The 13,536-nt window shown below is 40.1% G+C and overlaps 1 protein-coding gene across 8 annotated transcripts in view; it reads right to left on the reverse strand.

The window, feature by feature from the left end:
- Window positions 1-13,536, reverse strand: part of sox6 (SRY-box transcription factor 6) — a 138,604-nt gene that overhangs the window by 101,387 nt on the left and 23,681 nt on the right. For 7 of the 8 annotated variants that reach the window (XM_044350324.1, XM_044350327.1, XM_044350319.1 and 4 more), the window contains one exon: window positions 6,531-6,581. The exons of the other annotated variant lie outside the window; for it this stretch is intronic. In XM_044350324.1, the coding sequence (XP_044206259.1) occupies window positions 6,531-6,565 (35 nt within the window). In that variant the 5' untranslated portion in view covers window positions 6,566-6,581. The remainder of the gene's footprint in view (window positions 1-6,530; window positions 6,582-13,536) is intronic. 8 annotated transcript variants of the gene reach the window in all.

The following is a 13,536-nucleotide window of genomic DNA, read 5'->3' on the forward strand; positions in this document are numbered from 1 at the left end:
ACCCACACACACACACATACACACACACAGTCATACAGATTATAGCATGGCTCTGTTTTAATTGAGTCTCAGCCTTTGTGGTGTCTGTTATCTCTGTCTAATAGCATACATTGGCCCTCTCTCATTATCAGAGTGGGTCTTTATCAGAGACCCTTGTTTGATACAGTTAGAGTTGACGCATTATGAACCACACACCAAGAGTCAGCAGTGATCTGCATATTCAATAACTTCCGCAATTATATGCGCAATTCATCAGATGGGATGTGATTGCAGGGGAAGTGGAATAGAGTGGAATAGAGAGGAGCAGAGAGGTCTGATTCCTGGAGGACTAAAGTCTAATCACAAAACTAACATGATAATTGAAATCTAAATTGAAAGGCTTAGCTCTCAGGGAGAGTATGGCAGACACTGAGTGTAGAGGTGCTAGTGAGAGTGAAAGAAAAGGAGAGAAAGAGTGGCAGGAAAAATAAGATTTAAACCGTGCATGTGACGCACAAGCCACTAACAATACACACATGAAAAAATAGAGGTGCTTCACACCAATGTTATAACAAGCTCAAAAAAATCTCTGTAATCCAGTTAACTGTTGAAACTTGCAGGAGGCAAGAGAGCTTGGAACAGCATGCTGGGATGCTGTGTGGAACATTTAGAAAAGAAAATGAAACTAACCAAGTAGTTTTCTTAGGTAAAAATTTATGAGTTTTTTTTCCTGTTGTGTTGTCATTACTATAATGTAATGTAAAGTCATTCTTACCTGCAGTTATTTTCAATATGCATCTGTGTATATGATTTTTAACTGCGACAGCTTAATTCTGAAACAAAAAAAACTCTAGGTAGGGTTTTTTTCAATGCAACACCTTACACTTAAGAGTTAGGGTAAGTATTTTAAATCCAGGAGAAATATATATTTTGTTTTCCTCAACACACTCATGCTGGTCCTGGAGAGTGTGCATTAGAGGGCACTTCAATAATTGCTCAATATTCCACACTATCGCCATCATCCCTTTTTACTTGAGTAGACTCTGCTTCTTGGCCTTTAAATTCTTGTTTTCAAGAGGTGAGTGAAGTAACTGCTTAACAACAATTGTGTGAAAAGGGGCTTCGCGGTGCAGAGCAGAATGGTCCTCATCTTATTGTGAGGGTCTAATCACTTTAGCTGTTCATTCATCTTTTTACCCTGCACTACTACTCAGACATGCAAATACAGGAAAAAAAAAATGGCCAGGTTACCTTCCTGTGGTGAAATTTTTTTCGGTTCATACTAGAATGTTAGTGTCTTATTTTTCCAAAACACTTTTTGTGGAGCTATAAGTAATCATATGAACAATTTTCTTTTCAAAATCATTTAATCAGAGAAAGTATTGTGTCAGGCACTGAAATAAAGCTGTCCTCCATTTCACCTCAGAGCTTGCGCTGTCTTCACATTCACTTCTCATGTTTTACTCATTGTGAATGCAACCCGAAGGAAGAACTGCAGGAAAGTCCTCTGTTCTCCTCTCCTCCCCCTTTCTCCGCTGTCACTCCTGACCACAGGATTCATATTCATCCCTCAATAACGTTTAATTAGTAATGCCAAATTCATTAACCTGTACTGCTGTTACGCTGGCCTCAGCCATAAATTAGCTTAATGTGAGCAGACGTATTGCAGCTGTAATAAGGGACATAAAACTCAAAGAGAAACACATACTGTTCCTCCATAGTCATGGATCATTATAACTCAGCAGTGTTTTAGAGCGGGAGCATTCCTTTTCAGAGTAGCAGCTCTTTAGCAGCTCTTACTATAAGCCCATCAAACACTTTCTTTTTTTTTCTAGTAAGGATCGAAAAACTGTTACTATATTACTATATTACTACTATACTATTGAAATGCATTACTCATGACAACCAGTATTTTCCTCAACACTTCCTCACACTCAAGATTTTCAATGCTTTAACTAAAACACTATGATTATAATATCATCGAATGTTTAACGGAAACAAAAAAAAATCGAAAAGAGGCCAAACAATAATGCTTACTGAGCCAAGAGTGCACTGGTAAAATATTTAGGTGTTTTATAAAATTCATGCAAGAGTTCATGTTGTTTCCATCATATTGGAGGTGCCAGAAACCAATTCAGAATCAGTTGTATCAGTGAAAGAGATGCAAGAGACAATTCCAACACCCTCCGACAGCTCCGTCTAATTGGTCCAAGTCTTTGGCGTCTTGTTTGTGTTTATTTAATCACCTTAAGGACTGTGTACATTTTGGCTGTGGGATATATTATCACTTTATGCTAGCAGCCTTCTCTGTCAATCTTGTTTTCTTTTAAAAACTTTAAAATGGCCGATTTTTTGGGGTTTTGTTTCGTAGCCAGACAAACAGATCCAGAAAACAAACAGCTATTGTAAAAACCTGGGACGACCTTCACTGTCCTAGGATTACACGCTGACCTTTCTGCTCCTCTATCCCCCAGTGATCTCGCCTAACAGCTCACACCAAAGAGCCTATTAGGCCTGGATCCCACTTTGTTGTTAAAAAGGGTCTTGTCCTTTCAGAACACTCACTTCCTTGCTTTCTGTTTTTTCAAGCATAGGTGGTGGAGGAACACAAGTTCATTGTTCCCTCGCAGATGGAAGTTGGAGTTACCAGGGTAACAGCTCTAATCCTCCTTTTTTACCACTTTTTTCATATTAACAGCCTATCGAGTGCTACCTTTTAAGTCACAGGCAAGAGCGCTCACTCACTTTTAATTAGCTATGATTCTGTTTGCCAGGAGACAGCATGATGAGCTAATCGAAATTTACGAAATAATGACGTACTGCGAGCAGCTACTTCTTTCTCCTGAGGCCTGCTCCAAGAATAACAATAATGAGGCCATTATCGAGGATTGCACTTTAAAAACGCCCTGCCACCAAAACAGAGGACATAATTGTTCTGGTGTTTTCCATACAATCAACAACCCATTGTTGATGACTTGAGAACTAAGGGAGCAAAGAATGGGTGCCATAATGATTGGTCTGTGCTGCCATGAAGATCCTGTACAAAGTGTCCACTGAGGAAGGACCTTGATAGACTACTGATTTGCTTGTAAGAGCCGTGGATGAAGACAACTGTCTGGCTTTGTAGAAAAATGTCCTTTCTCCTTTTTGTCTGTCTTGCCGCTCAAATAGCTCCCAAGCCGCATTAGAGAAGAACCATTCATATGGTGAAAGGCTGGGAGTCACACAGGCTCATGTGAAGGGGCCACATAGTTGCTGAAGAGAATGGCCATTTATATAACCTCCCTCCATTTCAGAAAAAAAAAATTATAACTGATCTCTAGCAGAAGATAATAAAAGGCATGTTTGTTATCTGTAAGACTACAAGGTGTCCCTGAAAGAATAATGTATTGTAACATTTGACCAGGGCTTCTATACATATATTTAAAAAGTCAGTTTAGTTCACTAGTCATGTACGTCAGCTGAGCTTTATTTAACATGTCAAGATGACTCAATTAGATAATTGCATATCTATGCTCCAAAACTAACTGCATTACAGATGCAGCCTAGCCATTTGGAAATTAAAATATCCCTGAGATTAGATTATGATGAATAGAGACTGAAAATAAAATATTTTGTCAAAAAGTTCCACATCTAAACTTACTGGGTGAGAGCTCAGCGGGGTTGTACAAACACGGTGCTGCACCTATTAGTTGTGCTCCATTGTGAAGGAGTGAGAGAGACAGAGCTCGAGGGCAGGAGGAATGCTAAGTGGGCCCCTTAGCCTAGTCAACCTTCAGTGGGTTTCATTTATCTTCATCTTGTTAGACTAAATTAATTAACAATCTCAATGTTACACACTTTCTCCTTTCATTACATCAAATAATGGCAGAAATGTAGGGGGAGGTCCTGCCCACTGGGAGTAGACAGAGACTGAAGACATCACTCTCTCTCTCTCTCTCCCTCCCTCCCTCTCTCCCTCTCTCTACCTTTTTCTCTCTTTCTCCACCTCTCTTTCTCTGCTTATCTCTCACTCTGTGTTCACATCTCTGACTCTCTTCCTTCCCTTTTCTCTCTCACGCTCACTCTCATTTTCTCAGTCTCTTTGACTACAAAAACAAAAACCTGTTCAATGTCTTCCATAAACATATAAAAAATTGATCTAAAATGAAAACACATCTTCTCCTCAACAAAGAGAAAAACTTAGGCTTACAATAATGCGAGCATCAGTAGTTGTCTTTTAAAGGCGCTGTGCATATTGTATGCTTTAGTTCGCAGAGTTCTTTCACTTTTGTTTTTTAAAAAAAATGGGAAATTTAAGCAGACTGACAATATTTTCATCAGATAGTACAAAGGCTTTGACTTATACGTATAATCAGAAGTTCAGAATGACAGCTCAGGTGCCATTAAGTAGCAGCATTTGTCACAAATGAACGTGGATACTTTAAAACTTGCTGTACATATGACTCAAAAGCAAACTCATGACTCATTAGAATAATGAAAGGCATATCCGGTGTGCCACTGAGATACAGCACAAAAAGTTATAAACATCTGCACATCAGAGCAGATATGTATGAGCATGCTCACAAAGCCCCCTTTGACCTAATTCAGTTGCTTGAGAAAAGATACTGGGATTCTTCACTGGAGGAATGTCTAACTGTCACATCCATCCACCCCTGTTTCTATCCTTTTCTCCCCTTTCACCCCTACCCCCACCCCACAGCCCACTCCAGGACACAAGTCTTATCCAAGCAAAAGGGCTAACCCTGAAGCAAAGCCTGCCTTTAATCTTGGCCTGATTGTTGAGGCCTCCAATCTCCAGCCAGTGTGCGTGATATCTTTCTACTAGCGCTTCTCCTTTAATTAAAACAGACATTGACAGAAGGATGTGGATTAGCAGTGCAATAATGTGTTTACTTAGAATAATCGCAGTGTTTTTCTCACAGCTATTGGAACAAAAGAAAATTGTTGTGAAACAGCCAAGGTCACAGGTCACGTTTTCTTTTTTCTTTTCTTTTGTAGATGTGGGATAGGATGTGAAAATATCCCCAGACCCCTTCACTATCTCCCCACTGCAACATCCAATACAGGTATCTTAAGTACAGTTAGTTACCCGCCAAACTGGTTTCAACAGATGGTGAGCGTTAAACGCTGTCATCCACTTGCATTACTCCAGAATAAGTGGAAATGAGCATAGGCAGCACGTTTCAAAAATTTAACATGCTGTATGCCTGAATAACTTCTGTCAAACCATAACGGATACACCACCCCAGATAAACTGGTGCCTTGCCATGAAAGATAAAACTGATACTGTACATTTGTGCATAAAAGAGAGACGTTTTATCTTTTCTGCAAAGGAAATGTATTAAATGTTTATCATGTGATAATTGTATCTTTTTATTTGTTAATTGTAATTAAAATAAAAAGCTGTTACAGTTAACAGTCATAAATATTGTGGAAAATCCTTGCGAATATGATTTATACAGAGCAACTCTACAATATTAACTACACATGAGGTCAGTTTCACTTCAGCGCTTTTGAAATGTTTGTTTTACTTACAAATGTATAACAAAATCTTATTTTAGTGTGATTTTAAATGATTGGATTCTAAAGATAAATAAAATACATTTTAATGCATGAAAGATTTTCCTATTGAATTCCTGAAGGACATTTTGACTGGTGAGAGTAATGGTATCAAATTGTCCTTTCTTTTTAAAATGCCCCCAACAGTTCTGAGAGAAAAAAAATGCTGTTAATTTAATCAAATAAGTGACCTTTTGAAAAAGAAATCAAAGAGGATTCATTAGCTTTAGTAAAGTTTGGCTGACAGCAGCTTTGAAAGGCAGATGCTGCTGCTGTGGCTTCTAATGAGCCAACCCTAATTAGGGAGCAACACTGGAGCCTAGAGAAGGTGGTTGACTAGGGAAGGAGCCAATGGTAAATACGCTCTCTTATTTACTTCCTCTGTGTGTAATGACAGCACAAATTTTTAATTAGAATCACAGGAAGGGTAAAGACAAAAAATGTAAATCTTTATGGTAGGTTGAATACAAACACAGAACACAACAGGAAACATCAGTACATCACAAGGCCGCTATGCCAGCAACTGCCTTCACCCAACATCCCTGATTAGGGTGGTTAGTAAGGGAGGGCAGATGGGGAAAGTGGTCAGACAAAAGCATGCGGTGTAAAGACACAGAAAGCCTGATCTGCAGATCCTTTAAGATGTGAAAGGGAGAGGGAAGGGAAAGAAACGGGGACATCTCATCTACATCTGTCCCTCAGGTTGATGTGTGCTTTCAGTCTGACTGGAGGCTATCAGGGGGAGCATGCCAGTCAGCCGCACACTACATGAACACAATCATAACACACAGCTTGGGTAAATATGTTAGAATCCATGTTTGACATTGTTCAAATATACAGACACATGCGCACACACAAACATGTGCACGCACACACAGGACAAAGTCTAAAGCTAACAATGTGTCAGAAAGTTTAACCCCTGTTAGCCCACTACCACCCCTGCCCAACCTATGATGATCCTACATGGCAACAACGGAAATGAAACTAACCTCAGTAAAAAGCTGCTACGAAGAAAGCCCTCCATGTCAGCGTGTGGGGTTCTGGCAGGAGAAATCACAGAGAACCATTTTCACTATGAAACGAGTATTAATCAAGAAGAAGAACAAGGAGAAAAGGAAGAAAATGGGGATAGAAGGGAAGAGAAAAAGAAAGAAAGAAAAACACATAGAGCATACATCTTCTGCCTATAATAAGGCATGTCTTTAATTAAAGCAGAAATATGGCTACGAACCCATCCTCTCTTTTTATGAACTGACATCATTAATTATACCTCTTTCCATCGAGGGAGTGGATTTGCATACAACATCGGTTTGCACTGAGAGCCTGATGATATGTTTGCATCAAATAAACTCTGCCTACTGATCTCTATACAGTCTTTTTCCGCAGCTGTGTGCAGATATATACATGTACATCCAGCACTGTGACCACAGATCCCAGTGCAGCTCTAGTCTGTTCAGAGTAGCCAACGGTGGTCCAGCTGCAGCACATGTGTGGCGAGGGTGCTGTGGCTTCTGGGAGCCCGGCCGCAAGGGACCCAAGCTGGGACGCACAGCGCCAATGAGGCAGGAGGATGTGGTCATGATGTCACCGCTTGCAGGGGTCGTTCAGAAGCCTTACCCACAAAATACTGGAGACACATGGCTAAAAATGACTTACAACAGGTTTCCATTAGCCTATGTTATTGGTCTGTGTAATATACACTTTTATTGTGTTAAGATTGGTTGGAAATTGATTAGGACTTCCATGTGCTTTGTTTTAAGTGGTAAAAACGAGCAACGATTCCAGAGAACAGATTTGTGAGTGGAACTTTTGTCAGTGGTTGAAATTTAAATGTCTCTCAGATCTCACAACTTGTCTTATAAAGACACTCAGCCACTCGAATATGGCAAGGATATTCTCTTGCAAAAATATTTCCAGCATTTTAAACAGCTATTTCACTTCAACATTTCATCACCCCACCATCCTACTATTCAATTTCATAACTTTTAAATTCAAGAGCTCTCAAGTCCACAGATCAGAATTCCTGCTGTGAAAAGCACTACTTTTTAACACCAATGGAAGGAAAAAGAGTTTTTTCAGAACTTCTTCTGTTGTAACACTCCCTCATGCACATCATCGTGAATAACACAAAACACAGCAGCAAATGACATCTCAGCCCTTAAACACCTTAAGTTTTAGTGACATGGGTGTAATTTGGCATTTTCTCTCCTTGCTCTCTTGGCTTATGAGACAAAGCCTCTGAGAGAATGGAAAGACTGAGCTGGGACCAAGGACACTGTGCCTTTCAGTCTGGCCAGCACTTAGCGAGGCAGTGGATCCTCAAGGCCCAGAGGGCTCAGCCGAGACTTTTCTCACAATAAGGTGTCTGGGGAGGCGGGAGTGGCATAGCCAGGGGCGCTGCTGCTCTGCTCTTTTCTCCACTCAGCTGGGCCCAGCGCACATAATACCATCACCACACCACAGCACACCAAGCCAGTGACAACGTGAGAAAACAACCGTCAAACAGTGCAGAGCAGATCAAGCGTGTCTCCTCACTTCTCTGAGTGCAAAAAGCACACATACTCTACGTCAGGCGCACACAAACCGAAACAATTATAGACAAAAATGTGATTTTTGCTCTCAACTTACAATACGTGCAACATGTTGTGTAAAAATTTACATACTGCAAACCAGAAATTAGGTATTTAAATGGTACTGGGTTTGAAGCAAAAACTCAACAAACTTGCACATAATAACAGGATGAACAGAGCACTCTATTTGTATTATGTAAATGTGCATTTTTGTATTTAACTGGAACCTGAATCCTTCAACAGGTCTGTAAAAACAGTTGAATAGCAGGAGAGAAAATAAAATAGATTAGGCCATGCTCATGCTCTATCTTTATCTTTGGTTTCATTCCATAACCCTTGTTCTTTCACTCTCTCTCTCTCTCTCTCTCTGCTTGTGTTTCCTCAGCTGTGCCTGCTGTCTACGATCCCATTGTGGTCAGAAACAACTGAACTTAGCCTATGGAAGCAAAGGTGTGGTTTGGAGAGCAAATGACCAAACTCAGGAAAAAGTGACGGAGCCACATTGTATTTGCTCTTCTCCCAACACAAAAAAACAAGAATGGCTTAAAATTAAGGCTCGACCACAATTCAAGGGCAGACTTTTTGGTGAAGGAGAGGCAGGGAGGATTGACATCACTAAGTTGGCCTGGACCAGTCTGAGCAGCACGGCAGCCCTTTCGAAGAATGAGCCTCTGCCAAAAGCTGCCTCTGCCTAACCAAGTCTCCCACCATCTGCAACAAATGTGCTCTATTAAAGCAGTACCATATGGACAACAAGCTAGCTATTAACACGGCTTCAGCACATCCCCTTAACCTAGCCCAGATTTCAAACTTCCAGTCAAATTGACTGCTGATTTAATGCACCGCCAGCAGCCATGTGGGTCTTGGCACGAGACGGCACTCTCAGCCTTCAGTCATTAACAGGCTCATGTAGTGCGCGGCACACAGCGAGACACAGAAGTTAGCTACACAGATCCTACCAGTAACTACATCGCAGGTTACTTGGTATATCCCTGAACCCATATGAGAAAAAGAAGCGACGTCCAAACAGGAGGATACAGAGAGCGAGACTCTACGCTGATCCAGGGACTCTAACCTTCTTAAGACAAGTAAACTAGGGCTCAAAACACTGTGTTCTACAGAGTGGAAACTAGCTTATGAAGCAAATCTACCCACAGAGCTGCTGCAGTGGCAGCCTAACTGGGCTTATGTCTCAGTTCTTCCACAGTGATGGAGAGTGCATTTGCTCCCTCTGCGTGGATCCAAAATGGCAGTGATTAACCCTGCAGGGTGTGAGGGGGGGGACACTTAAATCCCTGTGGGCCGGGCGGCCATGTTGACGCCTCTACCCTCTCTGAGTCATGGGTGGACCCACCCACCGCTCACAAAGCCATGCTCTCTTCTCCTCGACCATGACGCCACAGCTATGAGCCCTCTGTTCTACGACCCAGAGACAACACACACACACACCAAATCAATTACAGTTCTGTGGTTTTAACCCGACTCCAAAGTTCAGTAAATTTTGCTTGTTTATTTTTTCTCCTCCTGTCTCAGCTGCTTAGATACTGTACATAATTAGAGTGGAAACACATTTCTTCTCTTAGAAGCCTGAATGTACACAGTTCTGTGGATTTATAGAGACTAAATATTGGCATTAGCGACAACACCGTTTATTTTGATTTTACGTTTTGATTTAACCTTGTTAGTTATTAACCAATTCTGTTCTTCATGATAGCAATATGTCTATCTGTCTGTGCTAACCAACTGTCATACTAGGCCAAAGATATTTGTTCAACAAACTTGTATTTCTGAAATTCTAACCATTAATCTGTTTAATTTAACTTTTAGTTTGTTACATTTTAACAAATAAAAAAACAGAGTTTCTCAGTTTCAAGATTATTATTGCTACTAATATTATTAGTGTTAATGTTGGATCAGTAAAAGATTTATTCAGATTGCCATTGTAAATAAAACAGTTATTACTTTTCAATTTTTAACCCCTGAATATAAAACCTGGGATCATTGTTCGACACCATCTCTACCCGTAGTGCCCCTATGCAAATTGAAATGATAAGCTAAAGACTGCCTGATGACAGTCTAATTAAATAAGCCTTTCAGTACTCTCAGTGGAGCAGAAGGATGTGTGAAAAGGTACTGTTGGTTTGAGAAGAGGGAGATCCTGGGAGGGGAAAAAAAAGCTGTCCAAGCAATCCCAACATCCCAACAGACAGCTTTACGCCAACTCAACACCCAGTCACATGAAATATGGTGATACCTGGTCAAGCACATGTGTATTTGTCCACACGCACTGACATATATGCATATAATGTACACCTACAATGTAGTGCTCTCTCTCTCACACACACACACACACACACGTCTTATGTTTCCTTTTACTAATGGCAATAGTGTCCCATTGACCCCCTCCCCCCATCCTCTAACACACACATACACCTATGCTTGCATGCACACACACACATACACACATCTCAGTCAAAGCTGCCAGATGAGTAGTGAATTAATTTGTGTGAGCCACTCCAACATTAGGAAGGTGTGTTGAAAGGTGTCTGCTCATGTTTCAAATTAAACGCGCTGCTGGTCAGCATTAGCACCTCGCCACCCGTCGGCAACTGACACTTAGGGGGCTGGGGGGGGATGGGAGGAAGGAGGGGAGCCCATCCGCCGTTCACACTGGAATAATTAGAACATGTCAGGAAGAATTAATTTCCTCATTTTTCAAAAGGATACACAGAAATTACCATGTTATTATATGACAGGGTCCCTGGGAGGATTGGATTAAATTTGATTTCTTGCGCAGCCCACACAACAAATTAAAGTCATAAATGAGATGGAAAGAAGCGGGGCACAGAGCATATGTTTATGGCAATGAGTGAAGCCAAGGGACCAGAAACAACTATCTTCATTTCATTTTATTTAAATCAGGCCGACACCGTGTGTCTGAATGACAGCAGTTGCTAATGGGTCGAGATTAGAGGCTCCTTGATATTAACAGAGATTCAACAACTTCTTCTAAAAAGCAATGGAACGTACAATGTGTATACTGCTAGATGAGCCTATTCTGCATGGAATGACCAGCTGAGAGAGTAAAATACTTAATCTGGGTCTTACCACAACAAAATGATTGAATTTGCATCTGTGCATATGTGTGTTATGTTGACCAACAGATGACACACTGGCAGGTGCAGCCTCTATAACATTTCAAGCTGCCTCTATACAAAATACTATATATACAGTATGTACTAGCTTTGTACCTATATAGAGGACCAGATTATATTACATATTCTATGCTTTTCAGGGAGAATTAAAGTCCCACAGAGTAATAGAGCACAATAAGCTTAGAAGTTACTAGATATGATATTTAACTTCTATTTAGGATGAGATACATCCCAATTCAAAGAGTATATTAGACTGACCCAATCTAGTTACACAATACTGGGCACCATTTCAATTCTTGGGACTTAGATTTGTTATCTTACTATTACAGTTTAATACAGGCTTGCCTGGGAAGAATTTTTCAACACTTTCAAAATGGGCCGTCATTAGAGCCTAGCACTCCCCTGGGCACCACAAACTTTAAATAATTTGCGAATCAATTAACTGGCTACTCTCAACGCAACAGGGATTTCACACTCCAGGGTCGTGGTGCATTATCAGTTGGAGACGATTCATGGCGTTTTGGGAGAAAAGTTCATGGTTGAAATCATTAATTCATTTTACCGGACTTTTAGTTATGCATTGCTTTCCACAGCTGGGGTAGCAAGAAGATTAATGGCATGTTCTTTGGTTCTGTTTTCTGCTGTATATAGCTTAATCAGTGAAACTCTGTCCTACAGTATAAGGGAACATACCTTGAGATACAGGACAGCAGCCAAATCCATATTAGATTTTTATTCTTCAGAGAATGGCTTTAAGTCCATCAAAATTTCAAACAACAATAATAACAAACTCAGAGGTTGGATCCCATTCATGATTTAATAGAGACTGCCAACTGTAGAGAACCCAGTCAACACCACACCTAATCAAACTGCAAACACTGAAAACATATTTTAGTTAAAATACTTCAAAATGAGGTAATTAATGAGTAATACAGAGAGCAAGTTATTTATTGGAGGTATGTTTTGGAAGCTGGATAAAGTTCAGGCAGGTTTTTTTACATTCTTGCCGGGTAATGACGTGCAACAATTCGTTTTCCAACTACTGGGAAACTGGGATCCTCTGAAGTAATTGAGGCTGATGGAATTTAAATCTTTGTTAGGTGGTCTTTCTCAAGCAGTCGCTGTTCAGCAACATATTGACCATAATCACTGCAGGGTCAGTGGACTGAAGAAGCCCATTTCATAAATAATAGATGAAGAATAACCATTCAAAGGTTATTCATTTTCATTTTATGGTGAAGTGCTGTTTATTTAATTTCTGACAGAATGGCTCCCGTGCATCCTCCCCTTCACTGGTGCCATCGTTAGTGAGCTGAGATTGTGTGTCTGTTGTTTATTAGATAAATGTCACAAACTAACAAAGAGTGTAGGGCCTATTCAGATGGTCTAACATATCTTCAGGTGTTTCCAAATGAGATTGCATGAGTGTAATTAAAGTTGTTCTATATGCACTCCAGACACAAACTAAATTACTTCCTGTCAGGTTCTGAGATTAATTGAACCTGTAGGTTAAAGTTGCAAAGTATGTACAGTACATTTTGGATTGTGTGCGGATATAACTGTCACAGGAGAGTGGGATGGCACACTAAAACAACATGGCCATGGACAGGCAGTGAACACTCTGGGGGATATTATGAATTAATCAGTCGTACAAAAAAGGTATGTGTTGTTTGTTTTTTCAAGGAGTAATGAGTCTGTAGTATCAAAACTTGAGGGGTCCATTTATCCGCTATTCACTATCTTCTAAGGAGCATTTGGACCATATGAACCAGTAGGGGGCAGCAGCCAGAGCAACCACCCCAAGTAGACTATTAGTGTCCTGTTAAATTAGTTCAATTTATGTTAAATATTTTCTAAACAAGCATATGGCTTATTACTTGTCCAGTAGTGGAATAAGATGTTACAATGATTTAATTTAATAATTTAAGATTGTATATTACAAATACAATCCATTTTGTGCTGATACACAGAAAACCACGTAAAGTCTTTGTGGTTTTCCTCTGGATTCATCTGTAGTCAAGTGCAGAGACAAAAGTTGTTTGATACTTACATGTAACTTTCTCAAGGTTCATACTTAAATAAAACAATTTTCAATCTTATGCTTAGAGAATCAAGATGTAGTCAAAAAAAACAACATCTGGTGTCAATGCAAACAACAAAAAAGACAAGCTGATGTTAAATGCAGACAATGGATAATGTTTTATACAGTAGGTCTATATTAAAATTATGTATGTGCATTTGTGTGTGTGTGTGTGTGTGTGTGTGTGTGT

Source organism: Thunnus albacares, chromosome 1, assembly GCF_914725855.1.
Source record: "Thunnus albacares chromosome 1, fThuAlb1.1, whole genome shotgun sequence".
Classification (NCBI taxonomy): Eukaryota; Metazoa; Chordata; class Actinopteri; order Scombriformes; family Scombridae; genus Thunnus; species Thunnus albacares.